The sequence below is a fragment of the Mus musculus genome, chromosome 13, assembly GCF_000001635.26.
Source record: "Mus musculus strain C57BL/6J chromosome 13, GRCm38.p6 C57BL/6J".
In the NCBI taxonomy this organism is placed as follows: Eukaryota; Metazoa; Chordata; class Mammalia; order Rodentia; family Muridae; genus Mus; species Mus musculus.
The window spans coordinates 89575339-89598823 of NC_000079.6; the positions used below are offsets into that span (position 1 = coordinate 89575339).

General features: G+C 38.7%; 1 protein-coding gene and 1 pseudogene across 2 annotated transcripts in view; one reads left to right on the plus strand and one right to left on the minus strand.

Moving 5' to 3' along the window:
- Positions 1 to 23485, plus strand: part of Hapln1 (hyaluronan and proteoglycan link protein 1) — a 71304-nt gene that overhangs the window by 34810 nt on the left and 13009 nt on the right. For both annotated transcript variants that reach the window (XM_006517075.4, NM_013500.4), the window contains exon 2: positions 9360 to 9489. In XM_006517075.4, coding sequence (XP_006517138.1) covers positions 9384 to 9489 — 106 coding nt within the window. In that variant the 5' untranslated portion in view covers positions 9360 to 9383. The remainder of the gene's footprint in view (positions 1 to 9359; positions 9490 to 23485) is intronic.
- Gm8546 (predicted gene 8546) lies at positions 1621 to 3125 on the minus strand (annotated as a pseudogene).

The following is a 23485-nucleotide window of genomic DNA, read 5'->3' on the forward strand; positions in this document are numbered from 1 at the left end:
AGTGTGACAGGGAGTGGGGTCCACTGACCAGTAGGCTTAACTGTCCTTCTGTGTTTCCCTCAGGGAACATTAGTACTGTATAGTTGAGCATGTGTGTGGCTGGGGATGCATGATGATCTGTTTGTTTGCTTGCTTTATGTTCTTTCCCTAATCACTGCTTCTCTCTTGATATTTATTTATATTCCAAACAGCTCTACATTCTGCAACTGACTATTTTAGTATCAGAGTGTTGATAGTGGTATATTTGTATATCAGACTATTAGAATTTTTCCTCGGACTTGGTGGTGGTAGCTCCTTGTCTTTATTTCCAGCATTTGGGAGGCAGAAAGAGACAGATCTCTGAGTTTGAGGCCAGCCTGGTCTACAGAACAAGTTCCAGGACAGTGAAAACTACAGACAGAAAAAAATCTTGTCTCAAAATAAAGAATAGAATAGAATAGAATAGAATAGAATAGAATAGAATAGAATAGAATAGAAATACAAAAACTATTAAAAGGAAAGAATTTTACCTTAGAAAGGGTATCCTGCTTCCCAATAGTGTTAATTATCACTGAACCCAAACTACAAAATTACTGGTTAGTTCATAATGTTGTTCCACCTATAGGATTGCAATCCCTTTAGCTCCTTAGTTACTTTCTCTAGCTCCTCCATTGGGGGCCCTGTGATCCATCCAATAGCTGATTGTGAGCATCTACTTCTGTGTTTGCTAGGCCCTGGCATAGTCTCACAAGAGACAGCTATATCTGGGTCCTTTCAGTAAAATCTTGCTAGTGTATGCAATGGTGTCAGCGTTTGGAAGCTGATTATGGGATGGACCCCAGGATATGGCAGTCTCTAGATGGTCCATCCTTTCGTCTCAGCTCCAAACTTTGTCTCTGTAACTCCTTCCATGGGTGTTTTGTTCCCAATTCTTTTTTTTTTTTAAAGAATGATCAAACAGTTTTTATTTTTAAACAATATTTACACAATACTAGTAAGTACACTGACAAGTGTTTAACTTCCCATGGAAACAATAGATGTCAACACAAATATGTGATTTTTAAAAATATATATATATATAATACATTTAAGTTTATGAAGTAGATTTAAAACACTTTCTCCCGGTATGGTTGATTCACCTGGGGAAGCAGTTTTTTAAAAATGAAGAACCCTAGCTTCCTGCCAGGTTGAGTTACAAAGTCAACCTGGGGGTAGGTCCCAGGTCAGTTAGTTTTCAACATGCGCCTCAGTTGTACACATGCAAACTAACAATGAGGAAGCACTAGTTTGTTTTAAAATAGCGTTTTACAATACGTCTGCCATGGCTAAAGAGGGAACAACCTCACATTTGCTTTCCGGATGAGACCAACCAACCAAAGCAGAGAGCTCACAAAGGAGCAGCACCCATGAGAGAGCCCAGAAAGAGGGCGAGGCTCCCGGAGACAGCAGCTGCCTCCCCGGGGTGCCCCAGGACGGTCAGAGAACCGAAACAGGAACTTGGTCTACAGATTCCACTCTCCACTGTGGGACAATCACAAAACTCCAGCCCTTCCCAACTCAGGGAGTACAAGAACGTTCTAGACCCAGCCTGAGACAACCACTGTGTAAGAGGGATCAACTACCTCAACATAAGGAAAGCAGGGGTTAACAGGGTACTGACCACAAACAAGTGCATGACATGGTATGTGCTCTAGGAAGCAAACAGGAGGGCTGGGGGTACTTGCCATGAAAATTCCCTTGGGATCCTGTGACCCTCTGGGGACAGAAGCACACACATCCCCGTGTGGTCCCACTGGTGGCTTGCAGTGCAGCCTGGGAGTGCCCGCCATGCTGTCGCTCACTGGGATGTGCTCGGCAGCATTTGCTCTCTCTTCCTCGGATCACAGAAGAACCGCAGCTTTCTGGGCAGTAGTTTGACCTCCACCGGCATGGCTTCGTACTCCTCGCTGTCAATGCTGAAGGAGCCCTCAGTTCCCTCAGGAAGAACCAGAGTACAGTGGCTGGCTTGGAGGCACTCGGTGCCAGCTGCACGCAGGCCAGGGTCTCTCACCTTCTTACTTCCTATGATTATGAAATCTCCTTTGCTGACAGTGTCAGGTTCAATGCAAATGTTCATAAAATCCTCTTTGCTCATCAGGTCAAGCTGGGTGTTTCGGGTTGTGATGGACAGTTCAATGGTGGACAGTTGTACATCTTTCCAGACCTCAGGGCTTACCTCTCGGGAGGAGGCATCCTGTGGCTGTGCCCAGAATGAGGCAAGCCTGCGTAATATTCTCCTATACAGAGACGGCCTGGGAGGAGTCTCTTCAGGCTCAATGGGAGGTCTCTCTCTAGGTCCCGTGTAAGAGATGGAGGCTTGATGAGTCTGAGGCCATTCCTGAAGAGTGCTGAAAAAGTGGGCTGCTTTGGTTTTTAGTGGACCAAGATACCAGTACTTGCTAACTTTGACGCCAGCATCTCTGAAGGATCCCCCACCGGAGGCCAGTCATTGCATACACAGGTTGTTCTTTTTCACCCTTGATCTGCAAGACATCAAGTGGAACAGTCTCTCCTTTCACAATGGCAAGTGTGGCGTCTGAAAATATGTTGGACTTTGTTTCCACTTTCAGCAAAGAGAGTGTGACTCAAACTACTGGTCTGTCCCAGCGGGATAAATCCAATTGGAATCTTACTGAAGGTAGCCTCATCTGTTCTTCTCAGTACTCCAGTAACAACCTCCTGCAGTGTGCCGTCTCCTCCAGCAACAATGATCACATCAGTGCTTTCCATCAACTCCAGGAGCTTCTTGGCTTGTCCCTCATAATCCATCTTGACAACAGTCACATCCATGCCAGACAGGTGTAAAATTGGAGCAGTATTTTTTTCAAATAGAGTTCTGGCTTTGCCTTTGCAAGCTGCGGGATTGAGAAAGACGGTGGCTTTCTTCACTTGTGCATTGGGAGGAATGAGCTGGTTGCCAAACACCTGAGCTTCTTGACAGGCTGCTCTTCTTAGCAGGTTATCACAGTGCTTCCCGTAGAGCCAGTGACCTCCCCATGTCAGCAAACAGAGCCCAGCTATAGTTTTCTTCCAATGATTTCGAAGCGTTTTAAAGAAGCAGTCATCTTCTCCGCTGCCCGCCGCTCAGCGCCCGGCCTTTCCTGTGTCTTGTTCCCAATTCTAAGAAGGGGCAAAGTGTCCACACTTTGGTCTTCGTTCTTCTTGAGTTTCATGCGTGTAGCAAATTGTATCTTATATCTTGGGTATCCTAAGTTTCTGGGCTAATATCCTCCTATCAGTGAGTACATATTGTGTGAGTTCCTTTGTGATTGGGTTACCACACTCAGGATGATGCCCTCCAGGTCCATCCATTTGCCTAGGAATTTCATAAATTCATTCTTTTTAATAACTGAGTAGTACTCCATTGTGTAAATGTACCACATTTTCTGTATCCATTCCTCTGATGAGGGGCATCTGGGTTCTTTCCAGCTTCTGGCTATTATAAATCAGGCTGCTATGAACATAGTGGAGCATGTGTCCTTAAAGGAATCTGCAATCCTATAGGTGGAACAACAATATGAACTAACCAGTACCTCCCCCCACCCCAGGAGCTCATGTCTCTAGGTACATATGAATCAGAAGATGGCCTAGTTGGCTATCAGTGGAAAGAGAGGCCCATTGATCGTGCAAACTTTATATGCCTCAGTACAGGGGAATGACAGGGTCAAGAAGTGGGAGTGGGTGGGTGGGGGACTGGGTGGGGGAGCGTGTGGAGGACTTTTGGGATAGCATTGGAAATGTAAATGAAATAAATACCCAATAATAAATAAATAAATAAATAAATAAATAAATGAAAAAACTACAAAATTACATGCTTAGCACATATTTTTTCTATTTTTTTACATTTATTCACATATTTATTATCTAGGGGAGGCACTGAGGGCACATGTACATGAAGTGGAGGACAGAGGACAACTAGCAGGAGTCAGTTCTCCCTTTCTACCACCTGGGGCCAGTAATTACACTCAAGTCATCAGGCTTGGCAGCAAATAGTGTTATCCAATGAGATATCTGCTAGAAGATATTTTTAATGTTTTTATGAAATGTTTGAGAATATCATAGAACACATTTTGATCATATTCACTACTCCCGCAGCCCCTCCATGACCCATGACATGTTGCTCCACACCTTCCTTCTCTCGCAGCATTGTGGTTTCATCTTTTTTAAATCAATAGAGTCTAAATGTCTTGTTCAATTACTCTCTATTTTTTTCAATTTTTTATTAGATATTTTCTTCCTTTACATTTCAAATGCTATCCCGAAAGTTCCCTATAACCTCCCCCCGCCCTGCTTCACTACCCACCCACTCTCACTTCTTGGCCCTGGCGCCCCCCTGTACTGAGGCATATAAAGTTTGCAAGACCAAGGGGCCTCTCTTCCCAATGATGGCCTACTAGGCCATCTTCTGATACATATGCAGCTAGAGACACAAGCTCTGGGGGTACTGGTTAGTTCATATCGTTGTTTCACCTATAGAGTTGCAGACCTCTTCAGCTCCTTGGGTACTTTCTCTAGCTCCTCCATTGGGGGCCCTGTGTTCCATCCAATAGCTGACTGTGAGCATCCACTTTTGAGTTTGCCAGGCACTGGCATAGCCTCACAGGAGACAGCTATATCAGGGTCCTGTCAGCAAAATCTTTCTGGCATATGCAATAGTGTTTGGGTTTTTGTGGTTGTATATGGGATGGATCCCCAGGTAGGATAGTCTTTGGATGGTCCATCCTTTCATCTCAGCTTCAAACTCTGTCTCTGTAACTCCTTCCATGGGTATTTTGTTCCCCATTCTAAGGAGAGACAAAGTATCCAAACTTTGGTCTTCCTTCTTCTTGAGTTTAATGTGTTTTGAAAATTGTATCTTGGGTATTCTAAGTTTCTGGGCTAATATCCACTTATCAGTGAGTGCATATCATGTGAATTCTTTTGTAATTGGGTTACCTCACTCAGGATGATACCCTCCAGATCCATTCATTTGCCTAAGAATTTCATAAATTCATTATTTTTAATAGCTGAGTAGTACTCCATTGTGAAAAAAAAATGTTCAACATCCTTAATCATCAGGGAAATGTTCAATTACTCTTGAGAATAAGGCCTTGCTTGGACTGTGAGTCTACCAGAAGTGACACCATTCAAGTAAACTGACTCTTCCTCTCCCAGAAAAATAGTATTAGTTTCTCTCCTAGAGCCTGGGCTCCAATTCCTGGAGGAGGCCTTAGTTTCTGCTTTTCTAACCGCTGAGGATATTCTCAGTGAGACATTCACAAAAGATTCAAGGTTAGCATATGAGAAAAAAATCTGATGTTTTTCTCTCTGAATCTGAACTACCTCACTTAAGATAATTATTTCCAGTCTCATCTATTTACTTGTGAATTTTATAATTTCATTTTTAGCAGCTGAATAATATTCCATTGTATAAATGTGCCATAGTTATATTACCCATTCATTGTATGATAAACATTTAGGATATTTTTAGAGCAGCAATAAGCATGGAAGATCATTACCTCTGTAATAAGATTTCAAGAAAATTGCTCAACATCATTAAACATCCAGGAAATGTAAATTAAAACTACTTTGAGATTTAATTTTACCTCAATCAGAATAGCCAAGACTTAAAATTAATGGCAATAGATGCTTGCTTGGCTGTGGGTAAAGAGAATGTATATTAGATGCTGATAGGTGTATAAAATGGTACAACCACTAAAGAAACCAATATGGAAGTTCCTCAAAAATTAGAAGTAGATATAACACATGATCCAGCTGTACAACTCAGTGGCATGTACCCAAGGGACTATATCTTACAACAGAGATAACTGAACAACATTTTTTATTATAACCATGTCTATTTCAATCTGAACTCATTTGAATGCTGGCTATAACATTATATAGTAGGAAGGCTTAGGAGACTTAGTGACAATCAAAATGGGTAATATGACTCTCCTGACAAAATACTTGCCAGGGAAAGAGAAGGACCCGAGTTCAGACCCCAGTTACCCATGGCAGAACTCAAGCAAGATAGCCCTTGTCTGTAATCCCAGCAGTTGGAAGCAGAAAGAGACAGGACCCTGGAACTCACATCTACCAGCCTAGCCTATCAGTGAGTTCCAGGGTCAGTAGGAAACACTGTCTCTTGGATGTTAGCCTTTGATTTCCACACATTCACACACACACATACATGTATGCACTCACACGCATATACATTACACATACAAATACAGAGACACATAAAATCAAGCATGCTTTATTTTTAAAGATTTTTTTGACACATATGTAGCTGTTTTCAGACACACCAGAAGAGGGCATCAGATTTCATTAGAGATGGTTTTGAGCCACTATGCGGTTGCTGGGAAATGAACTCAGGACCTTTGCAAGAGCAGTCAGTGTTCTTAGTCACTGAGCCATCTCTCTCCTCAAGCATGCCTTTTAAAAAGACTGTCAATGTGTGACTTTTTCAGCTGAAGTATGAGTGCTAAGTCAGGAGCTGCTAACAACACCTGGTTATGTAAAAGTATCTTTAATAGTCTGATTTTACTCACCTTAAGAACTGGAAATTTTCAGCCGGGCGTGGTGGAGCATGCCTTTAATCCCAGCACTTGGGAGGCAGTGGCAGGCTGATTTCTCAGTTCAAGGCCAGCCTGGTCTACAAAGTGAGTTCCAGGACAGCCAGGGCTATACAGAGAAACCCTGTCTGGAAAAAACAAAAAAAAATTGGAAATTTTCACTTAACATACATAAATATTTAGAGTTGTCATTCAAAGCACAAGTCAGATTCATTCATTCACTTGTATGACTACCAATGTCTGAGTTGACCTCATCTGATAAGGGACCAGCATGCAGACCCTTGGTGTATAGCACATATGCTCACAGGGCTCAGTAAGGTATATAGAGCTCACTTTGTTTGCAATTTGATACCATTCCTGAAAATTGTGCCTCTGGAGTTTCCTTTCCTGCTTTCATGATTATTAAAATGGTGGTTGTTCTGCCATGGATTAAGAAAAAAGAAAAGATAACTTCCCTGTTCCTGTCTGAATTGCATTAATACCAGAGTGGGTGCTCTAGAGTCTTCCTTTGTGATTGCCACTGAATTATTCAAAACTCAATACATATGAGTCTTTGCTTGTATGTTTCAAAGATCATATATGTCTGTATATGTCTCCTACACACAGAGAGGCACATTCTAATAATATTTGCATTTCAGAACTGGGCTATGAGGCACCTTAACTCAGTGGAAAACACCTTTATTGATATGTTTGAATACTGAGCCATGGAATTAAAAGAATTATATCCATCCACCTCTATCTGTCTGTCTCTCTATTATATATCTATCATCTATCTATCTATCTATCATCTCTAGCTTCTATGTACCTACAACCCTATATATCGATCTAGATCTTACATACATGTATGATTTAAGGTATGGTAATTCAAGGCCACTGTGTAATTGAATTAGTGAAATCACACAACTTTAAATGTGTACATTTATTTATCACTCCCCATGAACTAAACTATATGTGATCACAGTGATATGAAAATAATCAAATTTCATTCATTGTGTTTGCTAATTTTACCCTTCGTTTTTCATTTTTAGTTGTTGAAATCACATTCTCCTTTTTTTTATATAGTGTGTATTTATTTCACAATGCACACTCTGACCTTTCATGACACCTAGGGCAAGCAGAGAACCCAGCATGGATAGTGTCTGACTATCACTTCATATTTGTATAATTATCCCAATAATATTAAAAATTACAAAATTGCCTCTCTTCTTATTGCTTACCTATAGCACAATTTGGGTTAAAAATATGCAATATCTGTTAGCTATGCATTATGGGCAAAGTCATTGGTGTAAAAATACATTTCACAAAACCTTCAGAAGAACAAATCTCTGAAAATAAGATTAATAAGTTAAGAAGAATTTTGAAGAGACCACACTTGCTTTCCAAAACAAATGAGCTGTGCACTCACCATCTTCTTCCTGTGACATAAGGAAGGTACAAACTGCCAGCAGACATTAAAGATTACAGCCATAGCATCGAAGTAATGACAGAGTTTCTCTGCAAGAACTGTAGAGACGTGTGGTTTCAGTCCCCGAGAGACCTGGGAAGTCCTGAGAAGCAGGTTCTCCCTCAAGGACCTCTAGGAACAGACAGTGAACTCATTAATATAAGTATTCCAAAGAGCCAGGCGTTCCTGGCAAAAACAAATTAGTGTGAGAAGCCAGAACTCTGCAATTTCAGCTTTAAAAATAGCCAGTATTGTTAAAGCTGCTGTGTGCATGGGAGCAAAAGAAGGTCTGTCTTGATATTTTCCTCTGCTTTTACATTAGAACAGAAAGGATACCAAAATTTTTCCCTGAAAATACTGCAAAGGATGGGAGGTTTGTATTGTTCCAAATTACTTTTTTGTGTCTTCCAATAACAAAGTTTTAGGGGGTGCGGCATTTTGTCCTCTCCTATCAAGTCAGTCGTGGATAAAGGACAGGCAAAGATGGCTCTACCTCTGTCACTTAGGATCAGAGCTATGCCCCTCTTTCTATTTCAGCTCTTCATTTGCCTAATTGCCCTGTGAGCCTGGCAGGGACATTCCCTGCAGGGCTCTGCTGACTGCAGAGACCCTACCTGACACTCAGAGTTGATGTGTCAGCACTTTAGCTTGGAATGAATGAAAAATCAATCAATTTGACTGCAGTGGAGTGTCATGCACAATTCTAATATAGTTTGTCCAAATTTTCAACTCTTCATCATGGACCCCAGCGTGTTTACAAGGGTAAATGCATCTGTAATAAAAGCACTGCTTCTGCCTGATTTTTTTTATATCCTCTTTTCTATTTATAACAAGCAAATCTAACCTGCTTAGGAAGCCACATGTGCAATGAACGATGATGTCAGGGCTCATGCAAATACTCCTTGTTTGCTCTGTTCTAAGGTTCAGTTCCTAAGGAGGCTGGCTGGATAAATATTCAGAAATAGATGTGTCAAATTGCTCTTTTGTTAACTTACACTCCCAACTCGAGGGTTAATGTTTTAAGAGAGTATTTGCCCCCCTTTTAAAGCTCTGTCTGACTCTGTAAGTCTTCAGGCCAAAAGCACAGTGTGTTCAATTTTCAGATTTACAGTTCTGCCAAGACAGAGTTAAACACTGTTTGGACTCTGGCTGCCTCTGCGAAACTGAAATTTTTCAAAGCTCGGCTGTCAGCTCTCAAAGGCTGCTACAGTAACTTTCTGAACAGATTGGGTTAAATATTTCTAGAGACCCATTCTACGATGATAAGGCGGTAATAATTTGTGCAGTGCAACACTCGGAAAGGTTCCAAATCTCTCAAACCTCTGTGTATGTGATCCTTACAGCAGAGAAGAGTCTGAGCTACAAGGATGAGAAGTCTGCTTCTCCTGGTGCTGATTTCAGTCTGTTGGGCTGACCACCACCTTTCAGACAGCTACACTCCTCCAGATCAAGACAGAGTTATTCACATCCAAGGTAAGGGAACACAAGTTCTCGAATGAGCATCAGATGAATTTCCAGTTACTTACAGCTGTGATGCTTGATGCTTGTTAATTTCTGGACTGCTGCAAGAACTTTTTCCTTCAATCACTAAGAGGAATCATGCTTCCGGTGCATGGGTGCTGATACATGAGGGAGGCATTAGAACTTGGGAACAATTGAAGTTGAACATCTTAAGAACCGCCAACTGCAGTGAGTTGGCGCAGTTAACTCCGAGCTGTTCAGTGTGGTTGGTATCTTCAAGTAGAATGGGGGGCATGAAGTTCATTTCAATGCAAAGTAAAATGCAGCGGAACTCAGGATGTAAGATCATTCTGCCACAATAGTTGCTTTAAGATTGAGAAAAGCTTTGCCAATAACAAGCAAACTATGGCTGGGAAAGAGCAGCTTGCCCTGTTACAGTGTAAAGCTTTCATTCCTGTGGACCAGTACACTAGCCCTGCATATTTCTGTTGAGCTCAGCTGATCCTCAGCCAGAGAGCTGTAGCAAGGCTAGAGGCTGCAGTATAATGCAGCTCTTTCGTCAGGCTAAGCTTCTGTTGAGGGACATCCTGCAATAAGAAAGCTGGAAGACTTATGCAATAAGGAAAGGCAGTCCAAGGAGCAATAAAAGAAAAAGTCTGTCACCTGCCCTTGAATGCTAAATCATTAAACTAAGGATTACAGAATGCAATGCTTTACATGTATAATAGTAGCAATTTTAGATAAGTTCAACTTGGGGATCAGAGACATTATAAGTTTGATAAAAGACATTAAACATCAAGTTATAATTTCAAGGTCGAAAGTGTAGTCTCAGAAAACTACGTCCACTGTTTAAAAGCAAGATTTGTAAAGGTCGTTTGAGAGTGTAAATCTGGTAGAAATATCGTCCTGTAAATATTTTGGCAGTCGAGAATAGAATTTCTAATTAATCTGTCTCTGGGGATTTTAGGCACATCCTTTTCAGTTTTGTTTGCTTCCAACAGCTTTATTTTTCACTGTTGAAGCACGGAAAGAAATTATGTAATTGTAAATTTTCCTCAGAAAGCTGCTACTTCAGCTTTTCCCCTAATGTATATATTAGAATCAGCGCTGCTTCCCAAGGCTGTAATGTATTTACACGCTGTCGTTACTGATGAAGAATAAGAACTATCCTCTTAACTTCTAGTCACAGAACTCAATTCAACATAAATGGCAATACTGAATCATTAGTAATAGCAACTTCAAATCTAATATAAAATATTCTTTATGTAACTATGCTTTTAATTTACATGATCTTCTCAAGTTATAGTATAAATCATGTGATCTAGCTAGTCTTTGTGAAACTCAATTAGTGAAAACATTATTTTAAAGGATACACTAGCCCTGCGTATTTCAAACTTATTCACGTTAAAGTTATTTGAACAAGAAAAACTACTGTAGACCAGCCCTCAAAATCCTGTGTATCCTATTGAAATTCAGTTAAAAGGGACTGTAGCCCAAGGTACCCAAGTTATTCAAATGATTTCATACTCTGTTGGATTCTTTCCAAATGCCTTGATCATCCACTTCATTTCAATTGTAAATTCATATTCTTAGAAAGTGTAGGATTTCCTGGAAGAGTTACCTAAGGCTTTCAGGTGATTCTACTACCAAGCCTATATTTGCTGGTAGAAACTAATACAGAAAAGTGGTTAAGAACAAATTTGCAAAGTTGTTCAAGGAACCATTCCCACTATCCACCTCTGATCCCTTCCTTAGAGCATTACCATTCACATTGAAGTTTCAAGGCAGAGAGTTCTGAGTATCCATGTCCAACTGGCATGCTGTAGTTTTAATTGTCTTTTATAATACAAATATAAACCTCATAGCACAGTATGGAACCAAGAAGGCAGGGGCCCTTTGTTACACTCTTGGAATACTAGTCTCATTTCTCATATTTAAACTTTATTTGTAATAACACAGAGGAATTAAAGAACTTGAAACCCTCACAAAATATTTTGAGACATTTGCACTCTAGTGATTAAATTGGCTGTCTGAACTGCAGATTGCTGAATTTTTCTGATAAGCAGCAGTTCAAAGAGGTAGAAAACATTTAGAATTCACATTATTATGAAAATATACTTGATGTCCTATATTCATCATTAAAGTTTTATTTCATATTCAAAACTCCCCAAGCAAAACTAAATTATTAAATCAATCATTACATATATCTGTATAATCTCCTTATATACTTTGGTATAAATGTTTGACATTTTATTGATATGCCCTTGAGCTTCTTGAATCAGAGTTACCTAAGAACTTTTCTGGTAACATCTTTACAACTTTGTTGCAGTTTTTTTTTGTTTTTTTTTTTTTTAAAGAAACATAGACATGCAAATGTTTAATCTGGCAAGAAGGGAGGAAAGGAAGTAGGGATGAAGAGAAAAAAAAGAAGAGAGAGAAAAAATGAAGGAGAGAGGAAAGATAGGAAATAAAATCCCAAGCAGAGCATAGATCTCAGTTGGTACAATGCACACTGTACCTGCACGGGGACCTGATTCTGAGTTCTCCAGTATGCACATAGAAAGCTGGATGTTGTAGCACTTCTATAGCCCAGCACTGTAGGCAAGAGGGGAATCAAAGACAAAAGGATTCCTGGACCTCTTTGAGTAGTCAGCCTAGCCTAGTCAGTGAGCTCCGGATTCAATGAGTTTCCCTGTCTCAAAAACATAAAAACTCAAACAAACAACAACAATTAAAAAACAATAAGGACCAGGGCCTAGCAAGCACAGAAGTGGATGCCCACAGTCAGCTATTGGATGGATCACAGGGCCCCCAATGGAGGAGCTAGAGAAAGCAACCAAGGAACTAAAGGGATCTGCAACCCTATAGGTGGAGCAACAATATGAACTAACCAGTACCCCCAGAGCTCGTGTCTTTAGCTGCATATGTATCAGAAGATGGCCTAGTGGGCCATCAATGGAAAGAGAGGCCCATTGGTCATGCAAACTTTATCTGCCTCAGTACAGGGGAACGCCAGGGCCAAGAAGTGGGAGTGGGTGGGTGGGGGAGTGGGTGGGGGAGTGGGTGGGAGTCTTTTGGGATAGCATTGGAAATGTAAATGAAATAAATACCTAATTAAAAAAAAACAATAAAGAAGGTGAAAGTTCAAGGACAACCGACATCAATCTCTGTCCTCCACAGGCATACACACAAGCATGCATGCACATGTACACCCTTACACACATAAATACATGATACATCACATGAATACACACAAATATGCATGTTCATATATACCCTTACACAGATAATTATACCACACATCACATGTATATACACAAACAGGCATGCACATGTACACCCTTACACACATAAATACATGATATATCGCATGAATACACACAAATATGCATGTTCATGCATACCCTTACACAGATAAGTATACTACACATCACATGTATACACACAAGCAGGCATGCACATGTACACCCCTGCATACATCACATCTATACACACAAATATGCATGGGTATGTACACCCTTACACACATAAATATACTACACATGCAAAAACACAACACATTCCTACACACACAAAGTACTACTGTTTATATATGAATATATTTGAATACCACATTTACTTTTGTCATGATACATGATTTCCTATCCATAGTGAATGTATTTACTTTTGTACATAATTTTAATCAATATGTTTTCAAGTGTTTTCAAAACTCTAAACTGCTTTTACAGAGACACCAGTTATACTGTTGAAGGACAGATGATCTTCTCAACACACTTAAAAACATTACCACAGAGGTGATATGGGAGAAGAAAATAAGGACTAAATAAAGGAACATAGGAAAGTAGCTAGTCACAAACAGGTCCCATCTAGAACAATGTATCTAAATTCATTGAAGTTTTAAATACTTAGCATTTTTAGCCCATAAAATGTAGCTTACGGATATATCTAAGTTTGAAATTAATAACACACAGTATTATTATGTTACTCTGCTAACTATTAATTAAAACTATGTAGCTTTATACTTCTAGGTACAAAATTTTCCTTTCAGGTGGTAACAAATTTTCATTGGATAGACATTGGATTGTATGCTCTTTTCCTGGATGATAAACCGAGAAACTATGGAAGAAATAAAATTATTAGAAAATACATATCAACTAGCAAACAAATAGTTAATCAGTAAAGCCTCTTGTTCTTACCAAAAGTACATGAGTATGAGTATGGTTTCAACTAAAGCACTTAACTAAATCTTTATAGCATGGTAATTTTTTTTGTTTTACCACATAATGAAAATATTTACAAGTCTTTATTGTTTCAGCTCTTTACTTAAAATAGAGTGAAAATCTGTTGTTTTAAGCCAGTCATTTGGAATATGATCACTATCAAATTGTAAGAAATTAAAACATTCACTTAGGGATTACAATAATAATAGTATCTAGGAAAAACAAAATCATTATTATGGAGAAATTGTTTCAAAATAAAGACATTGAAAAAGTAAACACAATACCTTTAAACTACTTTAATAATTTTATATGACCATACTGAAGTGCTGTTTACTGCTCTAGAGCCATTAGGACCCGGAAAAATGGAGTTGATAAATGAGATGGACTAAAGTCTCATACAATAGCCAACTTTATACAAAGCATCAGACAATTTATACTCTGTGCATTAAAAGGAGTCACATGAGTAAAGTATATAATCACAAGGACAAACAGCATGTAGTAGACAAGCTGCATGCAGCAAAAACATGTTTCTCCCCAATAGAGGCACATAAACAAATAGCAACAGCCAATTGTAATGAAGTAAAGTCACCCCTATCTCCTATGCCTTGGAGAAAAGCTGAAAGCACATTCCAGAAAGAATTCCATGTTTTAGATGAAAATGAGGTCAAAAGATTTGTCCTTTGTTGGAGTTTTCTCACACACATTCAGAAATCTCCTCACATGACTGAATTCTTGCACTGTGTCCTCACACTGTATCATGAGACACATGATCCAGTGATCAGGACAAAAGTTAGCCATCTTTGCCTGGTGTATAGACACATGTTGGCTAATTGGTTTCCCTGGATAATCAGTTATTAATCACCACAGGTATATACTCTGTGTGGTATATCACTTTATGTTCAAAAACTGTCCCATGAGGAATATTGAACAAAATAAGTCATACCGAATTCACCTGACCTTTTCTACTCTTCACTCAGAAGGCACATAGACATCCTGAGAAAAATAAACCCCCAAAGCCATAAGGTATCGTGTATGAAATCTTTTAGAGCAAGGATCATTTATTGCCATCAAATGTGTAAACTGTGTGAGCGGGATGTGGAAGAGAGCCTTCAGTGTATTTTTCAAAGCATTTGAATGTTTCCGATGAATGAGGAATGATGTAAACTGATACTGGAGGAGTAAACTGGAAAGAGACTACCATAGTGTGTTGTCATCCAGGCTTGCATTTTACATTTAACCACTGCAAGTGTTAAGTCTGAAGCAAAGATATACTCTATTACCACTGTCTTATAAAAGACTATGTGGATAACACACTACAATGAATGGCCTACAAGTCAATGTGAGGTAATCCTTTAGGAGTGTGCTGGTTAGTTTTTGTCACCTTGACAAACTAGAATCACCTAGACAGAGACAGCCACTGTTGAAAATTACCTCCAGCAGACATTTTTTTAGTTTGTCTGTGGGGCATTTTCTTGATCAATAATTTATGTGAGAGAGTGCAGCTGACTGTGAACAGTGCCACCCCTGAGCAAGTGATTCTGAGTTGGAAAAGAAAGATGCACAAGCCACAAAGCAAGCCCAGTCAACAACATTCTATAGTTTCTACTTCAAGCTCCTACATTAATTTCTTGCCTTGGCTTCCCCAGATGATGAACTATAACCTGTAAGCCAAATAAATCATCCATGAGTTGCTTTTGATCAGTGTTTTATCACAAAAACAGACGGGAACTAAGACATGCAGGGTCTTAGGTAGTGTCAATGGGAAATGATGTCACGAGTCTAGATGGACTGTTTATTGGATGTAGACATACCAGAGCTTATTGATAGAATAGATATAGAGGTATCTTAAAACACAGCCTACAGGTTTTATGATGAATAAATGAATGGGTGGTGAAGGCAAGGACCACACTGATAGAAACAGAGAAGATGGGTTAGCATAAATGGAAAGAGAAATTTTGCCAACAAAATATATGACCAGAAGGTATGTGGATTTTGCTAACTTAGAGAGTGTCCCATACATGTGATATTTATAAACTAAATGATATAGGTCCTCTGATTTGGGGACTAGACAAGATAGCCCGTGTAGGTAGAATATGCAGGCAGAGGCAAGAGGATACATTTGGAGATCTTCATTACCAAAACCTTGAAAAAGAGAATATATTCACTTCCAAAGGGTCTTACTGACATATAATGCATATAATTTTTTGTCATCATTTTTAATTCTAAGTTGACATGGCAGCATATGTCCATAACCCCAGACCTTGAGAAAATGAGTAAAAAAAAATCATGTGCCAAACAAGCCTGGATATATATAGATAGAAAAAAAGAACTGTTAAAACCTAAATACCTACAAAGGATTAGAAGTAGACACTTTAATAATAAATATTATTTTTAGCAATGGTTTGCTGCTTCTCATCCTGTATCCCCTAGTATGACATTGGGAGGACCGGTATCTACTGCCCTTTTAGAATGGGGTGTGTGCTTCCAGAATGGCTATCATCCTTTTCAACACATTGTTCTAACCCTTGATCAACCAAAGCATTTATGTTTGACTTGTGCTGGGGTCAGGTGTTATGGCAGGCACAGAACTGAACCACAAGTTATAATACAATCCCCGTGCACAAGAAGGCATAATTATATTGAAACTAAAGTCAAAGTACAAGTGATTTCTTCTAAGAAGATGGATTCTAGAGATAAGTTACTTATATTAGTTTAAGGGCCTACAGAAGGATCTAGTCTGGTCTCAGTCATACAGGTCATTTGGGCTATTAAGCACCACTGGTCCTGGCTATGAGAGCTTGGAGAAACAGGTTGGTTATACAGATATGTAAGGATAATTCAAACTATTGGGTATCTCTAGTCCTGGTTGTAAATATCTGATATGGCCTGGCACAGCAGATAATGCAAATCACCCGGCTGTTAATCCCCTTCAGTCCCGTCTTCTGTATGGAAAAACAGGGTTTGAGTTCTTCCTTTTGAGAGGACAGTCCTGTAAGCTTAATATCCTACATATCCTTGGAGATCTGTGTGTTCAAGGGCCTTCAGAATTTTATTTTATTTTCTTTAGCACTAAATTCAATACTTAATCCATTGAAGGTTTAATAATTTATGACTGTTTTCAAAACAATAATGAATAGTTCCCTAAATATTTTCTTTGTGCTTTTTGTATTGTTATTCTATCTTTCCCATTATGTAATGGTGTTAATCTTATCAGTACACACAATTAAATGTCACTTCTAAAAATTATAAATCATTTGACCTTTTACTTCCTTCCAGAATAGACATGTTCTGCACGAAAACAGACTTTACTTCTGCTCCTTTACCACATAATAGAAGAGTTCCAACAATTACGAAGTATGTGAATAATCGCAGATATTAAATAAAATAGTAAACATTATTGTTCCAATTTCTCTGTAAACTTTAAAACAAACCCTGATAGTCACCATTTTGGATAATTTATTTATTTTTACTTTTCACTTTTACTAATTCTTTGAGAATTTCATACAATATATCCTGATCATATTCATTCCCTCCCCAACACTTGCCAGATCACCTTCCTTACCACTGACATTGGTACCTTCTGCTTTTTAAAAACCTATTAAATACAGTTTGTGCTGCCCATATACTCTTGGGTGCATGGTCTTTATTGGGACATGGTAAACTACCAGAGCCCTAGCCCTAAAAAAAAAAAAAAAAAAAAAAAAAAAAAAAAAAAAAAAAAAAAAAAAAAAATAGACTCTCACTCTCCCCGCATTTATCAGCTGTCAAGAACTTCCTAGCCAGGGGAGGACTTCATGGCTCCCTCCCCTCTCGATACCGAGATTTTGTCTGGCCTAAGACTGTCACAGATGCTCTAAGTGCATGTGTGTAACTGCATTGCTCTGCTCATAAAACACTGTTTTCTTGAAGTCATAAAACACTGTTTTCTTGAAGTCATTCACAGCGTCTGGCTTTTAAAATATTTCCACTTCCTTTGTTTCAGCAAATCCCAAATATTGAGAAAAATGAGAATACAATAGCTATTCCATTTACCTTTAAAGAATCTCATTCAGCACACTGTTAGGATATCCTAATTCAATCTTTTTCCTGTTTTTCTTAATCTTTCTACAATACCTTGATTTATTTATTTTTCTCAGTTTAAATTAATAAGAATTTAATGCTAGATTTCACCTGTTATCTACTGGTAACATAAATACATTTAATTTCTGAAGATTATTAAGCAGAGAACTCTTAAGTCAACACAAATACCAACACCATTTCTTGCACTGAAACAAATAGGAGACTTCGTGGCATAATGCATCTGAATTGACATTTATAATCAGTTACATGTATGCAGACTGGTGGGAAGTGAGCCCTATCATCCCATTTCATCCTCTCCAACAACAGTAAGTAGTTGGTGAGTCACATTAACATTGACAGAGACTAAGCGTCCTGTCCCAGGCAGTTAGCTATTGAAGCTGAGATTCACATTTTGCTGTGGACTGGACTCAGTCAGTCCCTCAACCCACGGGGAACCAGGGTCTCCGTGCTCAGGTGAGCAAGGAGTTGGTGAAAAGTGACAGACACTGACACAAAGAGAGTGCTGTATCCAAATGTATTTTCTCAAAGCGAGCATCAGACTTATATTACAAAAGAAAATAAAGAAGTTAGGTGACACATCAGCTAAGGTACATTGACACAAAGCAGAGAAATGCATACATAAAGACTGACAGGAACCAGGCAGTGTTTACAACTGAGATAAAAGGCAGCCCTTTCTAAAGTCAGCCATTAGAGAGCCAGGTGAGGGATTCACACCCTAGTCACAATCTATGCTATTCCTCTGAGCCTTGTGAAAGCTTGTACCAGGGGGTTAACCTTTTCATGAATAATGCAATACTGAAGTTCCTCCTTAAACCACAACCCACCTTCTTTCTACTATCATGTAATGTAGGCTGCTATTCATGTCTGTAATAAGAATTCTAAGTTTACTATTTTGAACTAGTCCCGAGATTTCTAGCTCCTATCTGGCAAACTGTGGGATGCCTGATTACTATCAACACTGGAAGCATTTTGTCTGAATGAGTAACAGTCTTATGAAATTCCAAGCCCAGGGTCAGCTCAAGGACTGTCTACAACATTGGTGAAGGCCAGGAAGCAAAGTTCAACCTAATTTAGGTATTTGTCAAAACATTCCTTGGAGGCACGTACAAAAAAAAGCAATGCTGAAAGAAAGCACACAGAGCCATTCACCAACTATAGCAAGGGACAAATCTGAAATACATCTGTTTATGGGGTGCCAGAAACTTTCCAGGAGACAACTTTCCATGAAACTTTATGCCTCAGGACTACGGCCAAGCTTTTGGATTTGCCATGCAAACTTCACTGGAGTGGGTGTGGCAACACTTGAGCAGTCTGCCTCTCTTGAGTATCACACTCTCATGTGAGCTGATAGACTTTGTGTAAACTCCCTCACTCCCTGGGAAGTACTTTTTGAGGGCAAGAATAGGTAAAAAAAAAAAAAAAAAAGTTAATATTTTATTCTATTGAATGTTGTTCCAAATGTTTAAACAGTGTTCTGAATGAAACAAATCACTATAAAAAGTTTAGTCTTGGCCCTTACTAGAAATGTACCCCTAGGCTGCTGTGGTGATTTTACTAGGAGTAAGATAAAGATGAAGGTGAGAGCAGTGGTGAAAACATCCAAAATATCTACAAAGAATTTGAGAAAGTATCAGAAAGGAATGGTATTATATAGAAATAAAGACAAGAGAGAAACAGAGAGTCAGAGAGGCAGCCTATTGATTGACATTTCCTATATATAATGAATTTTGGGCATTTTCACATATCCCCTTCCCCTTTCTCATCCTCTTTCTCCCTCTACATCAGTGTCTTCTTTGTGTGAGTTTAATTAGAATTGTCCACCTTAGTAAGAGAGGGGGCTTATTTACTAGAGAAAGGGCTACACCACTGAAGAAAATGAAACTTCATACCCCATCAACTTTTAAGTGCCAGTAGGCCAGAAAGGCAGGGTAGAACCTCCTAGGGGTTGCTGGTCCTCACACACAATCACTGAATCACTGCCTCAGAAGAATCAATGAGGTCCTGATGAGGTGCACGGGTTTTAGAACTGACTGCTTCTAGGAGTTTTTTTTCTTTTTTCTTTTTTCTTTTTCTTTTTTTTTTTTTTTTTTTTTTTTTTTTTTTTTTGAGCCCAGTAAGGTACAAGACAAGCTGTTAAACACACCCAAGCCACGCTGAACAGCGAGTGAAGCTGTAACTGGACACTTGTCAGTTGGGCAGTCACAAAGCTGTCTTGTTTGTTGAGTTTAAATAAATATTCATAAGAACCCTTGGATGAAGTTGGTTTTGTTCTCTTTGACTAATGAGAAAGCTGAGGGTCAGAGGGATTAGTTAGAATGATCCAAGAGTCACGCTTAGCCCATATGCTTAGCTGATGTCTTTACTAGTGAGAAGTAAAGACATAATTGGCAGGAGAGGAAGAGCTCACATGAAATTCTATTGGAAAAAAAATGGAGATATACCACCCCCACTTCTTATGTCTTCCTGTACTAAAATATGAAGAAAATGCAAGTAATAAAGGCAGAGTGTTTATAAGCACATTAACACAGATTCAGGTGTACAACTCACAGTTGAGACTTTTTAAAAATGTAACTCATTTGACCCCATAGAGTTCCTTTGGGCCTCTTAATGCCTAGTTCAAGAAGACAGTTTTGCCTTTAATATCAAGAATATTTTCAACATTGCCATAAATACACCTATAGGATTTAAAACCGTGGTGGCATGTGTCTTTACTTTTCAATGTGAAGTTGGCAGTAACGATAACATAACACACATTCATGATCAGGGTTGCCCCGCACAATACTATCATTTAGTGTTGAATGATTTCCCATCACAGTCAACTTAGCCAGAAGGCAAGAGAGGAAAACAGTATGCTACGAAGAGGGTACTTGCTCCATAGCACATAAAACCAGAAAATGCAGGTCTCAGAGGAAAAACACATGCTATCCGAGAAAACTGTAAAATATATTGCTCTAGATATTTGGGTAGATTCATGAGAAGGAATTAGCCACAGAGACCCACAGAATTGGTATTAGAGATGGCACCCCAAACATAGGGGGAGGCAGTAAACTGGATGCACGAAGCATGTTCTTGCAGCTTGTGCAATTTGATGGCAGCATTGCTGAAGCAGAAAAGCAGCAACAATCACTGACTGAAGGGGTGACCTTCATTCCCCTGTCTCCATCCCTGGGGTTTTCATTTATAATTCGAAACCAGACACCATGAGGGTTCTTAGAAACACTGCTTTTAAGGTCTATGGAAAGTGAAATAAAACATCTATAAATCTTGCTTAGAGATATCAGTTTTATTAATAGAGCATCAAATTTTATGTAAAAAAATGTAATACTTCATTTATAACAATACACCTACAATACATCCCTGGTGACTTCTTTTATTTCTTTCCCGAGGAACCATACCCAAGCATTTGATGTTTTCAATTGGTTATTTATTTATTAAGGAATTCCTCAAATTTTAATTTATTTTTCATTTCATCAAGCATACATATAATACATACACTAAATTCAGAGGTTTTAAAACATAGAAGCATTCCCCATAAACAGACAAATACCCCCTACACACACACACACACACACACACACATTTTTTTAAACTCTTCTGGGAATTATTTTTAAAACTTTGTTCAAGTTCTTTTGAGTACTTGTCCTAGGGTTTGCAGCTACATTGTTGTCTATAAGTTGAGGATACAAGAAAAATCAGCTTTTTTTTTCCTATGTGATGAACAATTGTGAAAAGAGACAGTGGATGGCTGCACGCTACAGTGAAATAAGTAGTGACCCTGCACACATATGTGAATGGGATTTAAATATAGGTATATATATATATATATATATATATATATATATATATATGCAAGCATGTGTGTGCTTATAGCCTTATATACCTTATAAACCTTACCATACACCAAAACCAAAACCAACCAACCAAAACAAAACAAAAAACCAAAGCAACACAAAAAGTAACAAAGTTTTGCTTTGTTGTTTTTCTTGTAGAGGTGTATTTTTTTTAATTCCCTGTGTATCAAAAATAAGTCACCATGCTTCTTTTTCAATTGATTTAAGAAATCTAAAATTCCGGTATCTGTTCTCTTCCATACACCATGGTGGCAAGTAACCTAACAAGACCTGTTATCTTGCATGACTTTATTTCAAAGGGATAAGTTTTGATTCACAGCACCTTTTTCACATGTAGGGTTTCTCTCTGAATGTGAACTTCTAAACCCTTACACTTCTAATAGAACTAAGAGGTATAGTTGCAAAACTGAGTTTCTAATATTTTTTAACATTCTCTTTTGCCCTATTGTTTAAAGAGTTCCTCTGAAGTACATGGCAGACACAAAGGTCATGCATCTCTCCTCCAGACTGCACAGCAGTCTGTAAACTAATAAGAGGGTGCCAACAGTCCAATGCATTCCTGGTTGGCATTCTCACCATGTCCTGCTGTTTCCTTTGGAGGAAGCACTACACTTGGAAGGTCATCAAGTCCCTGCAGCTACCATCACTCACCATTTCTGATAGAAACAAGTAATTTTCTACTTAAAAGATGCACTTCTAAAAAGCTCCATGCCCCACTGAGCATCTTTAATTTCTCAAATTAGCTTTATGTTTTGAGTAAACAGCCTCATTTAAGGACAAGGTCTTCCATCTACTTACGTGTTACTATGAACCTACAGTAGAAGATGAGAACCAAACCAGCACACTTATGCAGCTTTTTTGTTTGTTTGTTTGTTTGCTTATGTTTTCATTTTGTTAAGGAGAAAAACAAGAAGAACTGATTCTGATGATCAAGGCTTAATTTTATAGTGTATTTGTATGGCTGTGAGACCACCCTGTCAACCAAAGAAATTTGATGGACGCATGAGTATGTAGGACTAAGTCAGGATTTAAAACGACATGATCAGATGCAAGGTTTTTCTGCTCTAGGCAACACCGTGCATCCTGTCTTCAGCGATCTTGGCTCCTTCTCTGATGCTGCCGTCATTTCCTTTTCACTTCCTTGCTTGATGCATTTTCTGGTTAGTCCATGTGATAAAAGCCTATGACACAGAGCCTGGTAACAAGATTCGACTAAGTGTTATGAGGTAGACACGGTGGAGCTGAGCTAGACTGGAGCTTTGACAGAACTTTGAAAGCTTGAGTCTTACTAGCCATGTTTCATTCTTTCATATATTATATAATAGAAGCCTCCCCCAACTCCAGCCATACTTAATGCTATATAATCTGCAATATTCATCTAAATGCAAACCAAAGCCATCAGCAGGGCCATGCTGGGGCATGAGTTAGTGAACATTGATGGTCAATCATTACTAAATGTGCTAGGCATCCTTCCCAGACTTATTTGAATTTCAGGTAATTCACCATTTCTATAAAAATAAAAAGTAGACAATCATATACCCTGGAATGCATATTAAATCCTGAAATATATAAGTCAGCCTCTATCCATCATGATATACTGCAGAGGAGTTAACAGTTAAAAAACAGAGAACATCAGAAGAAGTCTCAGTCCCTTATACATGAGTTTTGTTCTTTGCTCAGTAATTTATGAAGCAAGACCTGGCATTCATCCTGAAACATCTTAGAAGTATCACTAAACCCCACAAATGCCCAAATCTCTTAATAAATAGTTGGCATTGGATAAAATTATTTAGATTTTTGACCTGTTTGGCTCAAAAACATTACAAGTGGTTGATACTAAAAATCTATAAATGTGAA